Genomic DNA, 20,351 nt, shown 5'->3' with positions numbered 1-20,351 from the left:
TTTTTCACTGAAAAGTCACTCCAAGTTTTGTCCCCTTTGAGACGACTTTGACCTCTAAAGTTCCCAAACTGAGCTTTTATAGGACTCCAGTCAGCGGCAGCTCGCTGATTTCCTCGTCCTTCTATTTCCTACAAACCCCCCCGATAATCCGAAGGATCCAAACTCCTCATTTCAGTCAGCTTTATGTGGATTTTATGTCTTTTTTAATAAGAGTCCACGTTGCCTGGAGGAAATAACTTGTCATTAAACAACATAATGTGTCACTGGGTATCTCTCCACTTCCGGTTTATTACAGATCGTATGCTCTCTGGCTGAATGTACAGCAGAAACAGGGAGGCTTTTAGAGTTTATCTGAACCAGATGACATGGCGTCATAGCAGCAACAAAGGCAGAATGTTGACCCTTTATGATACACATGAAAAGCTCCATTTGTTTTTAAAGTTGGCTGAAATGTCGAGTCGGTAGAAGAGAAATAGTTCAGTATCTAATGGAACGATCCAGAAATAGGCATCCACCTCATGGGAGAGCTGTTGCCTCCCATCAAACCTCTGCAGCTCATGAGATCCAACAAGAGAAAACATTCCAGCCCAGAGTCCGACCAACATAAACAACACAGCGTCGCCGTGGTCATAAGGTGTCCATAGAAATATGTTCGGTGCACGTCCGGTTGGAGACTTTCAGGTTTGCACAATTCTCTTTGACAAGCGTGGACTTAAAGACAGAACCTCTGGAGGTCCCCAGGGGCCCCCGGCAGAGGGAGAACCAGACGAAGTGCAGCACGCTGGGGGAGAGGAGGATGAAGACCCAGGGGTCGATGATGGAGTTGATGGAGATGAAGCGGAGGGCGTTCAGGTCCGTGGAGTGGGACTCTGTCGTCGTAGAGTTGACGTACACTCGGATCTGAAGGGAAACAAAGAGTAAGAGAAGCTTTAACCTCGGTTTTAACTTCAGACTTTTAGATCGCTGACAGATACGCCGATGCAACGACGTCTCCACCAACATCCTGTTTATAGGTCGGCCTTCACAGCAGCAGACAGACCGAAACCGCTCGCAGGGGCGTCTGATTCAAGAGATACCCGATGTGTCGACTTTAACTCTGACATTTACGTATCAGAGAACTGGTTGCTGATTAACACCTCACTTAACCTCGTTCATGTAGAGATAAGGTTTCTTTAAATCTATACCTCTGTATTTGTAAGCGACTCGGTCTTAATATATTCACACCAAATCAACGTGTATCCTCATCAATAACTCCGTCTTTAATCTGATGGTTATATCTCTAAAAGACGAAACAAATCACAGGATTTCATGATGCATCTTGTAGAATATTAACTTGTGCATCATTCATATTATTAAAGACTTGGAACAGATTAAAAACTAGTTAATGGTTAATAAATTAATAATGTCCTGAACTCATTAACTTGCAGGAAGTTTTGCTTTTCTACATGTTGTGCAACTATCCAGCATGCACAGCAGCAGATATGGAAGCCACACGCCTACACACATGTAAATATTTTATGTGCATACTATGGTACCCTGACACCTGCTAAATGTGTCTGTAGATGCATTCAGTGTAATATCCGACACATTTATGTGCATTTGCTTGTTTTGCTTTTATTTCACTGCTATAACATTTAGATTTTCCCCTGTTGGACTCGTATGCTGCAGGGCTAGATCACCTAAAATCCTGAAGCAAGCAGCTCCTCAGTTGTTGCAGCACATTCATGAGAAAATACCGTATAATTTAAGGTAATATTATAAAAGCAGTTCAGTTAGCTGTATTTGTAAAATATAAATCCACTTCTGAACTCCAATACTTGAAGAATCATCTGGTCTTGGTTGAACACAGTGGTCTTAGCGTTAGCTGCTAATAATCTGCTTAACGTTTCCCGTCGTTTATGCCGGGACTTTTTGCTGCTTGTCGTGATTTTCTCAGGTTGTTGCTGCAAACTTTTCATCTTTTTTAATGTTAAACAGATGGAAGATGCAGTTCTGTGCACAAGCACAGACGTTAAAGCCCAAAGTAAATCAGATACAATGGTCTACGTGCTCAAATCAAGCTAGGCGTGTCGATTGCTGCAATCATCAAATAAGGGATATCAGATTATACTGTCTAATTGATGGCGGTAACAATTCGATAACCCCTCGATAACAAGGTTGTTTGGTGTGTCGAGAAGCTGTAATATTGAAAATGCTAATTATTGGAAGTTCGGCTGATGCAAGGCCGATGCTCTTATCTGCAGACTAAATAAAGACAGTTTCAGTCATGACATGCTACATTTATATAAGAAAAATCTACATAATTATTAATGTAATGACTGTTGGCAAGACATTACAAGCTGGTGGTCCAGTGCGCTAATGTTTGCCACCACTATAGCATTAATAAAAGAAGCGAAATGTAACGTTTCCCCCGATTTGATCTTAGATGGGAGCCTGAGAGCAAGCAAGGCACGCAGGATGTTCAAAGAGTAATGTTCTGAATCAGCGGAGGGATTTAAATTACTTTCAAATTGGACTATTATTGCAAAAACATGTTAGAAAATTTGACCATGTGTGTTTTAAGGAAAGCCAGATGTTAAAAGCTTTGCCAGAAACAAAATGTTTACCAGAAGATTCACATCGAATTGCACAGAATAAGGTTTGAGTTCATTATAACTCTTATTATTAGTCTTATTAATGCAGATTTACGTGCAGAACATCTGCGCTGTATTTGGGAAATGTTTTAAGTCTTGCCAGAAGCAGAGACAACAAAGATGGGAAGATTTTTTTTTACCATTGATATGAAATATTCTAAGGAATGATGGAGCAAAAAGAGCAGCAATAAATGTCCATCTTGTTTAAATACCTGCCTAATCCAATGCAGGGTTGCAGGAGCTGACCCAGCTGCCGTTAGACCAGACCAGGGCTATACCCAGATGGTTGCAACCGCACACATTAAAGATGATGAAGCCGCCAACTGCAGCTTCGCAAAGTCTCCGTAGAAACTTCCTCCGGTGTGGAAAACTGTACAGCAAACCGCAGCTTTATTTGTATCACAGCAACGTCATCTCGCGTCACTTAACAGGCACATCAGTTTCATTTCAACCAATAAACAAATGATGATGATGTTAAATGATTGGCTGCTGAGGAAAATCAGAAGTTGCTAACTATCAGGTGCTAAGCATTCGGTGTTTGGTCTAAATAGCTCCTGATAGGAACTTGGAAACTGTAAGTAGTCTTCTACAAATCAGACAATATGGCCGACAGTCATACCCAGACACCACAAGGCTAATCTCTAGGCTAACATAGCTGCCAGGTCTTCCATAAATAAATAAATTGTTGAATTGCAAATATTTGCTACAGTCAAAATGTGAATAAGCTTCTTTTGCACTACAGGAGAACATCGGACAAGTTTTTAATGTGCTCAACCCACATACTCAACTCTAATGCTCATCCCACATTTGTGTTTTCCACACTGATGTGTCTCCATTAAAGAGAGAAAAAACCTGGCTTTCCAACAGTATATAATTTATTACCAAAAAAAACCCACTGTCACAACAACAAAATAGTTCTTTCCAAAGAAATGTGTTTGTGGGATGAGCAGCGGAGTTGACGATGTGGGTTTCGCCCATAAAAATGTATAAATCTTGTCTATGAATGCCAAATATCTTATTCTGCTGTTGATTCTTGTTTGTTTGTTTATTGGACGGGTTTATTGAAACCTCTCATTGGCACAACTCGAATGCTCTGCTGCTCATCCCACATATACATTTTTCCTATTTAAAACGGAAATAAACAGCCTTTTTTTTAACCCAAAAACATTGTCAAAGCAAAGACATAATCCGACAAATACTCATTTATAAAAGAAAATGCATTATCGGGAAAAGCAATGTTTAGTCTGTGAGTTGTGCCAATGAAAAAAATTACATAATTAAATCTTCTGTTTCATTGCCACACAGCTGATTCCGATGTTCATCCTTGGTGTTTATCTGATGCAATGAGTGAAACTTTCAACGGGCATGAGGCAAGTTCTCAACTCTGCTCCTCATCCCACAATGACATTTTTCCTTACAAATCTGAGCCTATTTATACATGACCGTATATGATTTAATATATATATATATATATATATATATATATATATATATATATATATATATATATATATATATTGGTTCTTTATTAAATGAAGGTATTAGCTCTATGTGTTAGCTTCCTCCTTGTGAAATAAAAACAAGAGAAACTCAGCTTCACACATGGTTGTGATGTTTATTCTTGGAAACTTGCCACCACTAATTTCTGGATTAAAAAGTACTTGACCTTTTTAAAAAACAACAGTGTTGCTGCATTTCTGTCATTCCTAAGGCTTGCACCAAATATCTGAATTCACTGATTAGTTCCTTCTCTGTGGCTGAAACAGATCTGCAGCTACTGCACTTATTGGCTGAAAGTAGAAGCAGTAAATTCCCCTGGCTGATGGTCACAAGGTTGAGAACCAGCTGCTTAATACAATCCATGGAAGCTCTGACTTCTCAGGTTCACAAAATACTGCTGCTTTGTCCTCCGGGGGATCATAGAGGAACAATATACACTTAAATTTGATGAGGAAAAGTTGCATTTGCTCCTAAAACTGCATTTATTCTCCACTTCCTGCTTTTCACCTCCCTTCTGTGAAAATTTCTCGTTTTTTTCAAACTTTTCTCTTTTTATTTCCTCGTTTTAACCAGATTTACCTCTAAATACGGTGGCATTAAGCCAAACTGCTGCAGCTCAGTAGGATGAGACTTTATCCTCAACAATCTCCACAGCTACAACCGTTAAGTGTGAGAAAGCTATAAAACACTCACTTCCCAAAGTTTATGAGCTGCTGAAGGACAACGTGAATTTAGGATGTTGCAACAACTCAATCTGCACCATTTCTGTAAGTACAAGCAGATCTGGGCCAGGTCTAAATAAAACCACATGACATCACTGCTCTGATTACTGTCACTGCTCTGCATGTAACGTCAAAAATGAGGTTTTGGAGGGCTGAGCTCACACAGCGAGCCGTTTTCCTCTGGGCTCTATCACACCAACAGGAAGTGGAATAAAAGTGTTAATGCGAAGCGTCTGTTATGTTCAGACCAGTGTCATCTGTTTCAGATCACTTTTCTGTGTGCTGAGCAAACACTTCAGGAGTGATGAGCCTTTCAGCTCTTTATCTATCTCCTGGTTTAAATCCAGGGACCTTTTATTGTACGAAGATCCATTTTCTCTCCTGCAGCGCCTCTTATCCTCTGGGTGCAAAAGGCCCTTTTTATTTTTAACGCCGTCGGAGATAAGCGGAGGCATGTCGCACTCATCACCACACACGTTTCATACTGGCAGAAAAACGCTGTGTGATCCGACTGTATCTGTGCATCCAGGTGTGTTTTTGTTTTTGCTGCGTTACAGGGACCTTCCCTACTTCAAGCAGTGACCTTATTGGGACCAGTGGTCTTAAAGGGACCGTATGCAGAGGAGGACGTGTTCCCACTGCAGCTCTTCAGTCCACTTTACCCAGACCACGGTCCAGTTCCAAGAAAACTACATTTGTTTGGGCAGTGTGAACACCAACCACACTAATCTGGACCAAAGAAGCGACCTCTGGTCTGCTTGAAACCCTGAGGTCTCGGTTAGCTTGTAGACGTACTATCCAACAACCAATAATAAAGTGACCCCAACCGCAATAAAGATTATTGTTTAGATTCTACTGAATTACAGAGGATATAAATCTCAAACCAAACCCATTTAGTCCTAAAAGTACATTAATCCAAAGCAATGGCCACCCAAAAAAAAGAGATGAAACAAGGCTGTGGTCATGCTGGGAGACAGGAACTAAAGGAAGACTGAGGATTCATGCAACAATATTTACATTTTCACACATAGACTATAAAATATCGCTATTCTGAAGTATTTATTCACTGATTTCTTGTTGTTTGTTTCAAGGCTAAAGTCACTTTAATACTGCAAGTTTCGACAAACAATTTGTCGATGTTTCCATTGCCAAGTGTTTTGCACATAAGCCTCGCCGAGCTGACAAGAAGGAGAAATGCGGCTTAAGCAAGGTAGCCATGTTTCTGAAGCTTTTCTCCCTCATTTTCTTTTCTAAAACTCTGAAATTTGCTGTTCGTTCCAAACTGCGCCATCTTTATCGAAAATGAACTGGTCACATGACCCCCCCCCCCCCCCCCCCCCCCCCCCCCAAGTCACGCCCAGGGACAAGTAAAAGAGTGTTGCGATGTATTTCTATGTCAAAACGTCTGAAAAAACCACCTCAGTATAGCGTAAAAACCTTTTAGCGATATTTCAGACTTCAAAATGTTGGTGATTCCATTCGTGTTTTTATTGCGATATTTAGTGATTGTGCGGTTCTCGGTGTAACAGAAGTCCAGCGAGACATAACCGGAGAATCACCACTTCACCAGTTTCATACTGGCAGGAATACTGCGGCTCCCACCACATCGGTGTCCGTTTTCTTGTTCTTGTAGCAGAGTTATGATGTTTTCTACCACATGCACTGACCTTACTGAGACCAAGAGTTTTAAAGCGACTGGGGTGGAAGAAAATATTGGTATTTCAAAATATCGCAACATTTTGTGACATTATTGATATTTTAAAGCACTGAATCGATCTTATCAAACAGCTGTTCTTTACTAATGAGGCTGATTTTTGTTGCGTTTTTGTTTGTTTGTTTGTGTTGAAGATAACTCAAAAATTTATGGATGGATTTTCATGAAATTTTCAGGAGTTGTTGGAAATGTGAAGAAAAAAGAAAAGGTTTCATTTTGGTTTAGATCCAGGAATGTTTTCTAGTTGTTTCTTTTTCGTCTTGTTCATAAAGATCAGTGTTTTTATTGATTCTGCAGTGAAATGTAGCTCCTCTGTTCTTCTTCCGTAAGTTTGTCCAGCATGCGACCGCGTTCAGTGTTTACTTGTCAGAGGTGTAGAAAGTAGAAAGTAGAAGTCTTGTCCGGCAGCTCTTTCCAACCAGTCACTAAACCAGGTGGATTTAATCAGCTCCTCTGCAGGTAGACGAGCCTGTTGGTGAAAACACCTGTTCTACTTTTACTTCTACTTTCTACACCTCTGCTGCCAGTAAAGAAAAATCACAATATGTTGTCTTGCTCAGATTAAACGTTCTTTTCCCTTTTTTAGTTTTTGCCAGAAAAATGACTCCCGTACCCCAGAAAAAGGACTTTACTGGAATGGATAGTCATGAAGGTGCCAAACGGATCCTTTGAACAGTATTACAGGGTCATAATAATCGGCTGCCCTACGCATGCACGTGGACATTTTGGTATCGCTTACTTGGACACCCCTGAGTATTTATAAAGCTCATAATGAATTATGCATTTGCTGTGGTATGTTTGAATAGGCAGCCTTGGGACGCCTGCAAAGCATCTGCTATGGCAGAAATCTATCATGATTATTAACTTAAGGAGCTTACTGATACTGGAGACGCACTTTAAAACCAAACCTCCCCGATGGAGGTTTCCACCCAGGAGCTGCATGTCTCAGTACAAAAGGCATGGTGTCTACTGGCTGATCTGTGGAAATAAAGGTCCTGGGTCGGTGCCCTGCTCAGAGAGAAATGATTTATTCTAGCTGTGGATCATAAAGAGGGGAAGGATGGGCAGGGAAATTCTATTTCAAGTAAATGGCCAAAGTCCATTTTGGCGTTTTAACCTAATGTGAGCTTGGAATGAAATATTGTAAAAGGTTTTCCACGTTTTCCTGCCGGCCAACAGACGGAAATGTCTGAGCGTCTAAAAGGTTAATGTGGTCGTTGCTTCGATGGAGATCAGGATGAGACATGACTCTGAACAAAGTAAATCACATGAGACGTTATGAGACGGTACGTCAGCAAAAACTCCAAATATTTCCATATTTTCTAGTTGTCTTTATTTCCAATGTAATTTCTCACTATGACCCCCAGGCAGGAGGTCGACTTCCAAAGGACTGATGGAAAACTTTACATCTAGATTTCTTTGTGTTTGCAGCAAACATTTCATGGAAAATGTTCAGTTCTGCTCAAAACGACCAAACATTTATTAAATCTGAAGGATTCTACCTTGAGATGTCTGATATTAGCCGCTGATCTTGGCATTTAAGTGTAATATGGAGAATTATCTGTCCAGTTTTTCACCTTTTTGATGACAACGTGCTCATGTTATGCATCAAACTCTTCAGTTCTTCTCACTCAAAATGTCAAAATATGAAACATCTCATCTGTTTTAGAGATATTTTTGTATGTTTGGCAAAATTCACAATAAATCCTGCAACTCCTGCATTTCTAACCAACAATGAACATGAAGACTCGTCGATCGCAGCTCTTTTGATTGGGGCGGGAAAATCGAATCTAAAAATTAAATATCAGCATTTTTCACTTCACAATTTTAAAATTGATTTTTTTGTTTTTCAAATTAATAAAAAAATAATCCATTATAAAATGAGTCATTTTTATTGTTTTTATTGATCTTTCTTCTTGTCTTCTTGGGTATTATAGCAGCAGATTGGTGGTCTGGCTACTGTGAGGTTTTTTTTCCTAAATGAAATCAAGAAAAATGATGAGCAAAAAAAAGTTTTGTACATTTTTTCTTTTTTTTGTCGACAAAATTCAGCAATATGGAGGAATCATGAGAATCCCAATTTCAATCGAATCAGGACACAAAAACTTGGAATCAAATGGAATCTGGACTAAATCGTCACATTTGATGACACCATCATACCATCAACTGCAGCATAAGGAGCCTGGAAGTAGAATTATTTCAGTGTCTCCAGATATTAAATTTACGGTTTGTAATGACTGTAAATCAGAGGTAATCGAGGTCTCTAGTTACCTAAAATCATTTTTTTCTTACTGACGGTGGACGCTGCATAAATCAGTATAAACTGGTGACATAAATTAAGACAAAATCAGTTTATAGTGCCCAATTTCTGTATACAGCCAAAAATAACGCCCAGAATGAGAGGAATAATTCTCCCAAATGGGCAAATATGTCCACAGTGAAGCATAAAGTTAAATTTTCTAAACATTTCTGATTCATTCTAGCAGTAATTTCACCAAATTAGTGTAAAATGGCAAAATAAATAATGAAGTCACTTCCCAAACATTAAATAAATGAATTAATACTCTGCTAGCTGTCTGGCGACCCACAGCGTTAGCATTAACATCATCAGTAGTGTGGAAGTCTGATGGACATCAGACCCTTTAGATGATTTACTTCAGTTTCCAGGCATTTATATCCTGTCACCTGGTTTACAGTCCAGACACAACATGTAGTGTTTATTCAGAGACTCTAGATGGTAAATCCACCATTATTTATCACATCTTCATCACCATCACTACCATGTTGCTAAGAGACCTCTGTTTCCACCTGGACATGATGATGATGTCACTTCCTGTCAGACTTTCCACCAATCAGAGAGCTTAAACTGACGGTAACGTCCAATCAGGAGCAGCCAAAGATCAACAAGTGATGAGAAAAGCAGGAAATAATGATCCTCTGTGGCTGGAATAAAGCCAAGAAGACGTTTCTGAGTCGTGGGAGGATGGCAGATAAATGGCAGCAGATGCCTGTTTTCTTCTTCTGGTTGGTCGTCATGCTGCTAAAACTATTGATACATTCATTTCCCATCATGAAAACATCATGTCTGCAAGCTGACGGGGAATAAAAGATCCAATATTACATCGCCAAAAAACAGCCAGACTGAAGAAAAAGCTAAGAATGGCTTCAAGTTTTCATGGTTAAAAAAAGCAGAGAAATGTACCACTAACCTAACTTATACTGATCAATACTGACTGGGAATAAATCCCCAAAACCTACTGGTTTAGCCTGAAGCGGATCTTATTCTGCCGTCCGGACCATGTCCAGGTGGAGATGGTGAATCATCCCCGGCTGTCTCGGTGCAACCTCTCTGTACCAAAGTCATGTGTTTTATTTGGCCTCCTGATGAGGCAGCGATGAAAGCTGATCTTCCTCACCTCACCTGTCCTTCCCCTGCTTACAGCGGTGGTAACCTTGTGCACGGCGTGCGTTGGAGGACGACTGAAACGCCCACTCTCTTCAGTCGTCCACTTATTCCTGCCTTCCTTTGACTACATGCAGGATTTGGTCTTGTTTTTGATGCAGGTCTGGATTTTCTGGAAACTCTGGTCCATTATTTTAGAGCATCATGTCATACGCTGCTGGGAATGTTATCGATTTCATATTTAATGTCAAAAGAGACACTTAAAAGCCAGTGTGGTTAGAAACAGATTGCCCAGGAGTCTTACTGAGACGGCATAATGGCTGGCTGGTGAGTCATGTGGGGGTTTGCATCCACAGTCACTTCTAGCTAAATGAATCAGAAACTTGCTGTTTGGCTTCTATCAGATATTCATCTGATATTTATCAGGGTTTGCTAATAAATGACAAGTCTGCAGAGAATAGTGGAAAAACAGTAAGCTAAAAGCTGCATTGGTTGGATTTAGCCGTCACTAATGATGACATGTTTACTTTATTTCTCCTCACCGTATTAGACGCCACTAAAGGCAGAGCAGGACATGTTTTCCTGGAGAAATCCCCTTCACACCCCGACTGCAGCCACTTAAATAAATGCTCCAACACAAAAGTAGAAATATTTAGTTGCCTGTGGACCAGACTGGAGAAACACCATCAGGTTGTTTAAACTGGATTGTTTTAAACGAAGGGATGGTGAGTTGTTTCTAATTCTGCTGCTGTTTGCCGTTAAACGGCCAACTCCGCACCGTATGTCCATCTTCGTACATGGATCTCACGCTGTCAGAGGTCTGGAGCAGGGCTGCAGCTAATGATTACGCTGGCGATGAGTCGGCTGATGGGGGGGGGGGGACCCCATTTGTTAAAAAAATCTTTTTTTTAACAAAAAAGATTTTTTTGTTAAAAAATCTTTTTTTAAACAAATAAAAATAATCCATAATAAAATTTTTGTCATTTCTATCTCCTGAATAAAAGGGTTTGGATTTTTTTAATCGTATATTTTCATAATGCAGCTTGTTTGAACAGTTTGTCCAGGATCTCCAAACCTACATTTAATTAACCCTAAAGATTCCTCCATGCCATCATTTTCCATAAAGGATAAAGTCGGCTCAAAACCGATCAGAATGAAGTTCCAGAGAAAGTTCAACTGGACGTGTTGCATTGCTTTCCTTCGACTCAGATTTGGACTCGGATTCAAACTCGGATTCAGACTCGGATTCGGACTCTGATTCGGATTCGGACTGATTCGGATTCGGACTCGGATTCGGACTCGGATTCAGACTCGGATTCGGATTCGGACTCTGATTCGGACTCGGATTCGGACTCGGACTGATTCGGATTCGGACTCGGATTCGGACTCGGATTTGGATTCGGACTCGGATTCGGACTCGGATTCGGATTCGGACTGATTCGGATTCGGACTCGGATTCGGACTGATTCGGATTCGGACTCGGACTCGGATTCGGACTCGGATTCGGACTCGGATTCGGACTGATTCGGATTCGGACTCGGATTCGGACTCTGATTCGGACTCGGATTCAGACTCGGATTCGGATTCGGACTCTGATTCGGACTGATTCGGATTCGGACTCGGATTCGGACTCGGATTCGGACTGATTCAGATTCGGACTCGGATTCGGACTCGGATTCGGACTGATTCGGATTCGGACTCTGATTCGGACTCGGATTCGGACTCGGATTCGGACTCGGACTGATTCGGATTCGGACTCGGATTCGGACTCGGACTGATTCGGATTTGGACTCGGATTCGGACTCGGATTCGGACTCGGACTGATTCGGATTCGGACTCGGATTCGGACTCGGATTCGGACTCGGATTTGGACTCTGACTGCACTAAAGTTCATCGACTTCTGACAATCTTAAATTTCGACTGTTTTATTTTGATGTCAGTCATTTCTCCAGATGTAACACAGATGCAGGGCCTCCGCCTGATTAGTCAAAACAATAGCAACAACTGACGCATCCGTTACTAGGCAACGCTGTATCGTTTGTATATTAAAACTTAATAAAAGAGACAAGAAAAGAGCAACAAACTGCAACATCTGTGGAATAAAAAAGTCTGAATGAAGATGTTAGCCTCTGTTATGTGAAGCTAATGTTAGCATCCATGTTAGCAACTAGCTTAGCGCTGTAAACATTAGCTTGTTACTAAAATAATATTAACTCCTTCAGATCCACTGGACGTGTTCAGATGAAGAAGAAGAAGACATTTATCTATAAACTGGGACCAAACTGGGATCAGACCTGTGGTTTAACTGGGTCAGTTTGTCTGAAAAGTTGCTGGTTTAGGAACATGAGGAATATTAACTGTACCTGCAGATATTGGATCTACATTCATTAAAATATGAAGTCATGTTTTAAAACAAGTTTGGGTGAAAGATGTGGACCAGTTGAGCCACCGTCCTGCAGGTTTTACATGTTTACCTGCTGCAACACACCTGAGTCAGCTTGTCGTTAGGAGGTTTCTGCAGAACTTAAGTTGTGACGTGGATCAGGTGGGTTGCTGCCAGGGAACACATAAAACCTGTTGCAGTATTTAAAGTTTCTCCATAGGTCCAGCTGGATGTTTGTTCTTATTAATAACTCCTGGATGAGTTTTGTTTACAGTCTTTTTTTACCGGTTTTGTGTTGAAGCTGCATGCTTTAGTAAACAAGTCCTTCGTGTCGCAGCCGTCCCGACGTTAGCGGATGATGCTAAAATGTCCCTGCAGTCCATCATTCGTCACTAACAGCTCCGGTAAACGATAATTGGATTCGTCCAAGCGATCATCAGTCACAGAAGTTATATTTGTGTTGTTCCATGTGAAATTTCAAAGCCAGATACCCTTATCTTCTCATTAGAGGAGCCCAGATTGCTTCCTGATGATCCTGCTGATCACATCCTGGATCCTCCAGACATGTGTTGTATTCTCCCTTAAAACATCACGTCTGTTTGATGGGAAGCTTTATGTAGGCCTAGGTAAACACAGAAAACTCCTGGAGGAGCTTCAGCAACTAATTAGGTTACTTGGCAACAGGTCAGTAACATGACTGGGGATAAAAAGAGCATTTCAGAGAGGCAGAGTCTCTCTGGAGGAAAGATGGATTCTGTCAGTCTGAGACAAACTGGGTCTAATTCCAGAAAAGGATCCTTGGACTTGGAAGATCCAACCATCTGCACCGTAAAACATCCTGACAAGATTCAGAGGAATTCAGGAAGATGTGGAATAGTTTGTGGACAGCATGGACGGCGTGTCCTGCAGACTAAAGAGGAGAGGGAGCATCCAGCTGGTTATCAGCCTGCATCTCTGATGGGATGGGGTTGCATTAGTGCCGATGGCGTGGGCAGCTTCCACATCTGGGAAGCTCCATCAATGCTGAAACATCTGCTCCCATCCAGACAACGTCTCTTTCAGGGAAGACCTTCCACCATGCTGGACCACATCCTGATGGTGGAACAGGAGAACTGGACCAGCCGGACCACGCTGGACCACATCCTGATGGTGGAACAGGAGAACTGGTCCTGCAGGACCACGCTGGACCACATCCTGATGGTGGAACAGGAGAACTGGTCCAGCAGAACCACGCTGGACCACATCCTGATGGTGGAACAGGAGAACATGTCCAGCCGGACCACGCTGAACCACATCCTGATGGTGGAACAGGAGAACATGTCCAGCCGGACCACGCTGAACCACATCCTGATGGTGGAACAGGAGAACTGGTCCAGCAGGACCACGCTGGACCACATCCTGATGGTGGAACAGGAGAACTGGTCCAGCGGGACCACATCCTGATGGTGGAACAGGAGAACCGGTCCAGCCGGACCACGCTGGACCACATCCTGATGGTGGAACAGGAGAACATGTCCAGCCGGACCACGCTGAACCACATCCTGATGGTGGAACAGGAGAACTGGTCCAGCAGGACCACGCTGGACCACATCCTGATGGTGGAACAGGAGAACTGGTCCAGCAGGACCACGATGGACCACATCCTGATGGTGGAACAGGAGAACTGGTCCAGCAGGACCATGCTGGACCACATCCTGATGGTGGAACAGGAGAACTGGTCCAGCGGGACCACATCCTGATGGTGGAACAGGAGAACCGGTCCAGCCGGACCACGCTGGACCACATCCTGATGGTGGAACAGGAGAACTGGTCCAGCAGGACCACGCTGGACCACATCCTGATGGTGGAACAGGAGAACTGGTCCAGCAGGACCACGATGGACCACATCCTGATGGTGGAACAGGAGAACTGGTCCAGCAGGACCATGCTGGACCACATCCTGATGGTGGAACAGGAGAACTGGTCCAGCGGGACCACATCCTGATGGTGGAGCAGGAGAACTGGTCCAGCAGGACCATGCTGAACCACATCCTGATGGTGGAACAGGAGAACTGGTCCAGCGGGACCACATCCTGATGGTGGAGCAGGAGAACTGGTCCAGCAGGACCATGCTGAACCACATCCTGATGGTGGAACAGGAGAACTGGTCCAGCAGGACCATGCTGAACCACATCCTGATGGTGGAACAGGAGAACTGGTCCAGCGGGACCATGCTGGACCACATCCTGATGGTGGAACAGGAGAACTGGTCCAGCAGGACCACGCTGGACCACATCCTGATGGTGGAACAGGAGAACTGGTCCAGCGGGACCACGCTGGACCACATCCTGATGGTGGAACAGGAGAACTGGTCCAGCAGGACCACGCTGGACCACATCCTGATGGTGGAACAGGAGAACTGGTCCAGCAGGACCATGCTGAACCACATCCTGATGGTGGAACAGGAGAACTGGTCCAGCAGGACCACATCCTGATGGTGGAACAGGAGAACTGGTCCAGCAGGACCACGCTGGACCACATCCTGATGGTGGAACAGGAGAACTGGTCCAGCGGGACCACGCTGGACCACATCCTGATGGTGGAACAGGAGAACTGGTCCAGCAGGACCACGCTGGACCACATCCTGATGGTGGAACAGGAGAACTGGTCCAGCAGGACCATGCTGAACCACATCCTGATGGTGGAACAGGAGAACTGGTCCAGCAGGACCACATCCTGATGGTGGAACAGGAGAACTGGTCCAGCAGGACCACGTTGAACCACATCCTGATGGTGGAACAGGAGAACTGGTCCAGCAGGACCACGCTGGACCACATCCTGATGGTGGAACAGGAGAACTGGTCCAGCCGGACCACGCTGAACCACATCCTGATGGTGGAACAGGAGAACTGGTCCAGCAGGACCACGCTGGACCACATCCTGATGGTGGAACAGGAGAACTGGTCCTGCAGGACCACGCTGGACCACATCCTGATGGTGGAACAGAAGAACTGGTCCTGCAGGACCACGCTGGACCACATCCTGATGGTGGAACAGGAGAACTGGTCCAGCAGGGCCACGCTAGACCACATCCTGATGGTGGAACAGGAGAACTGGTCCAGCAGGACCATGCTGAACCACATCCTGATGGTGGAACAGGAGAACTGGTCCAGCAGGACCACGCTGGACCACATCCTTATGGTGGAACAGGAGAACTGGTCCAGCAGGACCACGCTGGACCACATCCTGATGGTGGAACAGGAGAACTGGTCCAGCAGGACCATGCTGGACCACATCCTGATGGTGGAACAGGAGAACTGGTCCAGCAGGACCATGCTGAACCACATCCTGATGGTGGAACAGGAGAACTGGTCCAGCAGGACCACGCTGGACCACATCCTGATGGTGGAACAGGAGAACTAGACCAGAACGGGACGACGTTCCTCTCCTGAGACTCCGGCTCCTGGTCTCGTCTCCTCCCAGACGGCTGTAAACAGAGATGCTACCCGATGCAGAGCACTTTTACGACTCGTCATTAAATCTAGATTTGAAGCTGTTCCACGGGGCCGCGGCCGAGCGTCTGAGTCAGACGGCTTCCTGTCGGCAGCTTGGCATCAGTGCAGCTCACAGTCTTTGTGTTGCTTCTGAACTGCAGCGTTTCCACACCAAGCAGGATATTATCAGACCCGATCTGCTCTGGCTGATATTTCAGCGCGCTTCAGATAAGATTGTTTTTCACTGACAAGGCTGAAAACCACAAAGCCGGCTTACATTTCACTCTGCGGCTTTCACAGCCCTGAAGACACGGACTTTTTACAACAAAACCAACACTGTCTCCACCTTTTTGTTTGATCTGAAGTGTTTCTGAGATCAGCAGTGTGTTTACTGGTCTCACTGGTTCGTAAAACTCTGTTGATCGCTTGTGTTTCTTCACAATAAAAGCATGAAAATGAGACTTTTCTCCTTAGACTGGAACAGTGGAGGCAATGCTCTGATGTTCCTGCTGCAGATGATTCTGTGCAGATTTACATCATCCAGGCTTTCTGACCTGATCGGGTTCCTACGAGCACCACACGTTACCGATACATTATATCAGTACTTTCTGTTTTGCTTCATGCCATCAGTTTCCACATAGATGTGGAGGTTTTTTGCTCCACTTTTATTCAAACTGTTACTTCGCTACGCTCACGATCAGTGCTCTGCCGTCGCAGTTTCGGATGGCGCTCTGAGGCCACGCTCTACAGTTGTGATCTATGATGATGCTCCCAGACCGCGCTCTCGGATGGCGTCCTGCACGGTGCTCTTAGATGGCGCTCTTGAGCCGCGCTCTGATGCATTCTCGGATAGCGCTTTCAGGCGGTGCTTTAGGGTCACATTCTTAAATGACGCTTTTGAGTGACGGTCTTGGATGAGCCTCTCGGGCCGTGCTTTTGGGTTGCGCTCTATATGGCTTATATTATCTGTATGATCTAACAGCCAATCAGGTTCTGCATAATGGCCGATTAATTATGGTACCTGCTATTCTTCAGGAATAGTTCTCCAGACTCTCCAAACCTCTCCAAAGTGACATCATCCTCAGACCGATACATAGACTGTATATAAAAGATGGGCGGAGCCTCTGTGACGTCCCCCGTAGGTTTCTGAAGAGCTGAATTGAAGCTTGGTGGGCGGTTCCTACCATCACCATCTTGGCAGGGGCATGTGTGTCGTCTCGCCCGGAAAATACAAATATGGGCAAAGAGGTGGAGCTGAGAGGGGGGCTGTGAGCGTCATGGTGGATGACTGACATCGAGTGAACTCCGAGCTTTCTGTAGCTAAGAGCTAACCAGCTAACGGAGGTTAGCGGGCTAAAGCTAAGTCACGTTGTTAACCGGCTAAAAACCGCGGTTGTTCTATGTTCTTTTGACTTGAAGCGGGAGATTGGGTACCTGTCAATCAAAAGGACACGCCCCTAAATATGCCGAACTTTGAGATTAAATTACTTTTAAACGGGCGAGTTAGAAAAAAAATCCTTCCCCCCACAGTTGTCATGAAGGTAAACCTGACCTATTAAACCTAAAATGTGTTTCTGTACCAGGCTGGTGCTTGGTTTTATTTGCAGCCTTTGGTTATCAGGCCCCTCTCTTATGGAATAAGCTCCCAGTTAGTGTTAGGGAAGCAGACACCCTCCCCACCTTTAAGACTAGGCTGAAGACTTATCTAGCTGGGGATGGTTAGCATCCCTTAGTTATGCTGCTATAGGTTTAGACTCAACTCAATCTGTTGGTTTCCTTATATAGGCTGTTATGGATTGGCTTTTATTATGTTTTTTTTCTGTCTGAAAAACATCTGGAGATGGCATTGCCATGATTTGAAACTATATAAATAAAGTTGAATTGTAAACATGTTTATTCCTGCTGTAAACATGTTTATTTAAGCATAGGCTTCACTTTTAACCGCCGGTTTCCGCTTGCACTGAACTCATGAATTTTTCCACAAACTGCATGTAAAATTCCACATTTCTTTAATAAACGTACGATGCAACCTGCAACTTTAAGGCCGGCTAATAAAAGCTAAAGCTTGTGTTTCTGTTTTCTTACCACCAGCGGCAGCGTGCAGATGATGAAGATGATGGTCATGACGACTAGAAGAATCAGGTGCTCCACCTCTTCAGCCATGGACACTGTCCTGCGTTGGTTGTTGGATGTCATGGTCACCATCATGGAGCCGTATCTCTTCCGACGCTGGTACATCTTGAACAGCTGGTACACCACAAAACAGTTGCACGCCACGATAGTCAGCACCAGCACCAGCATGAGGGTGGCGTACAGGTTGGCGTAGACGCGGTGCTTGGTTTCACTTGGATTCATGTCGATAAAGCACCATGTGCCAGGGCAGTACTGCACGTAGCTACCAAACCCTGCTAAAGGAAGCAGGCAGAATAGAACGCACAAACAAAACATCAGCGGGATCGTGATGTAGGCGCATTTCTTGGTTACGTGCCGGCTGTAGAAGTAGGGGTAACCAATAGCGAAGCACCTCTCCAGTGCCGTCATTAAGAGGAGCGACATGGTAGCCAGGCTGAAGAAAGTCATGCTGAAACCAAAGTACTGGCACACTACGTCCTTGGGCAGTCCGTCGGTGCTGTTGGACATCCCGACTAAAGTCATGTTCAAGGCGTACGACACCTGCACAACCGGGCTGATCAAGCAAGTCCCCGTCAGATCGGTGATCACCAGCCACGTGATGAGGATGTGAAACAAGGCGTTGCGCTGGACACCCTCACCCCTCGTATTCCTGCGCCGCCGGATTTCCAGGATCACCAGGGCAGCCACGTTGCCGAAGAGGCCTGCAGCGAACATGATAGCGCTGATCCGCGGGCTCTCGTCCGAGTTGATGGTATGCTGGGAGTGGCAGGGGTCAGACGGTTTGTCCATGATGGTGGAAAAATGGTTCATTTTGAAAACAACTTCTTCTGAATCCAAAAGTCCTAAGAAGGAGTCCTTAGGTAGTTATCTGCAGCCATCCTGTTAATAGAAAAGATAGAAGAATATCTGAGGATTAAATGCTGATAATCTGGAAATCAGTTAGCAGATTAACCCTTAAACTTTCCACTAGATCACCAGCGATGTCGCTTAAATCGTCATCAGTGTCTCAGGAACGGTAGTGGAGTAACGCGTTTTCCCGGTTTTTATATCCCGTCCAGGAGGAATGTGTTTATTCAGATCTGGTAAATCCACAATTTATTTTTTCACATTTTAAACCTAAAAACGATTACTTTCACTACTCTCGGTACGTTTGTATTACAACTAGAATTGTGCAAGCTAAATATCACAATAAAAAAAACGCTAATGGAAACACCTGCATTTCTAAGACTGGAATATCGCTGTTTTTACGTTCTCATGAAGTGGTTTTACAGACGTTTCGATGGAGAAATATACCACAGAGGTGAGGTGGGATCAGTAGTTTCCTGCCAGAGTAAAACTGGAGGGTGGTCATGAGCTCTTTGGGTGCAACTTGTCTCCGGTTAGCTCTAGCTGCTGGGGGGGGGGCGTGACCAGTTCATTTTTGGTAAAGATGGCAGCGTGGAACAAACAGCAGCTAATTTCAGAATTTTATAAAAGAAAATGAGGGTGAAAAGCTTTGAAAAACCAAAATTTCTTTGAAAGTAGAAAAAACCCAAAATAATGCAAAAAAGTCTGAGAGTAACGAGTTTTACGAGACGTGAGGCTAATGCGCTAAACACTGTTCCATGGAAACACGCAAATCTCAGTTGTTTGTCAAAACTTACAAATATCGCTTTTATTTTGGAAAAAATGTAATGGAAACGCATCTTATGTTGCTAAGAGACCTGGAAATGGTGATGAAGCCACTTCCTGTCTAACTTTCCACCAATCAGAGTTTAAAGGGAAATTATGTAACATTTTCTGCTGTTTATAGCATTTATCATCGGTTTATTATGGCCTCCGCTAATAACCTGACACATTCTCATAAGATTTAAGTCTCTTTATACATATGAAGGGTAAGTTGGTCGGGAACCGCCATGGCAGTGGGCCATTTGGAAACTACAGTTTCTGGTGAGGGACAAAAAGAATAAATGGGGAAAAAGAAACACTTTTCCTGCGAGCTAGCGCACAGTAAAGATGGAGAATCTGTTTGATCCTTATTTATAAAAATGCTCAAGCAGGTTTTTCTTCTTCAGGTGAAAATGGCGTCTCCAGCTGGAAGGAGCTCAGGAAGGAGGAAGATTTTAAAATTAATTTAACTGAAGTTGCAGATTTTTCCTCTACATAAAGCCAACTGTATGACCAAATTAGCATAAAGCTAACTGTTTTAATGGGTTTTGTTAGACAGCGTTGCTCGTTAGCATTGTTAGCATAACAGTAGATGTTGCAAAAACACACCAGCGTCGTTGCTACAGAATGGAGGCTTACGTGGTTTCAGAAGCTTACAAAGTGGCAGTAAACATCGGCTTTTAGTCCAGCTTTACCGTGACTATAAAAGCTACTGGGACCATGTAAACATCCAGTTTCACCAG

At 43.9% G+C, this 20,351-nt stretch overlaps 1 protein-coding gene across 1 annotated transcript; it reads right to left on the bottom strand.

Moving 5' to 3' along the window:
* Positions 1-627: 627 nt before the first annotated feature.
* On the bottom strand, positions 628-18,750 carry ptger2a (prostaglandin E receptor 2a (subtype EP2); the record flags this gene model as incomplete). The annotated part of the gene is made up of 2 exons (XM_079264150.1): positions 628-900; positions 17,914-18,750. 2 exons carry the CDS (start codon positions 18,748-18,750, stop codon positions 628-630), a joined length of 1,110 nt encoding a protein of 369 aa, XP_079120276.1.
* Positions 18,751-20,351: the final 1,601 nt, after the last annotated feature.

Source organism: Telmatherina bonti (assembly GCF_933228915.1).
Source record: "Telmatherina bonti genome assembly, chromosome: 24".
Taxonomy (NCBI): domain Eukaryota; kingdom Metazoa; phylum Chordata; class Actinopteri; order Atheriniformes; family Telmatherinidae; genus Telmatherina; species Telmatherina bonti.
Note: the sequence above shows the minus strand (reverse complement) of the source record. Positions and strands in the feature narration are given on the sequence as shown.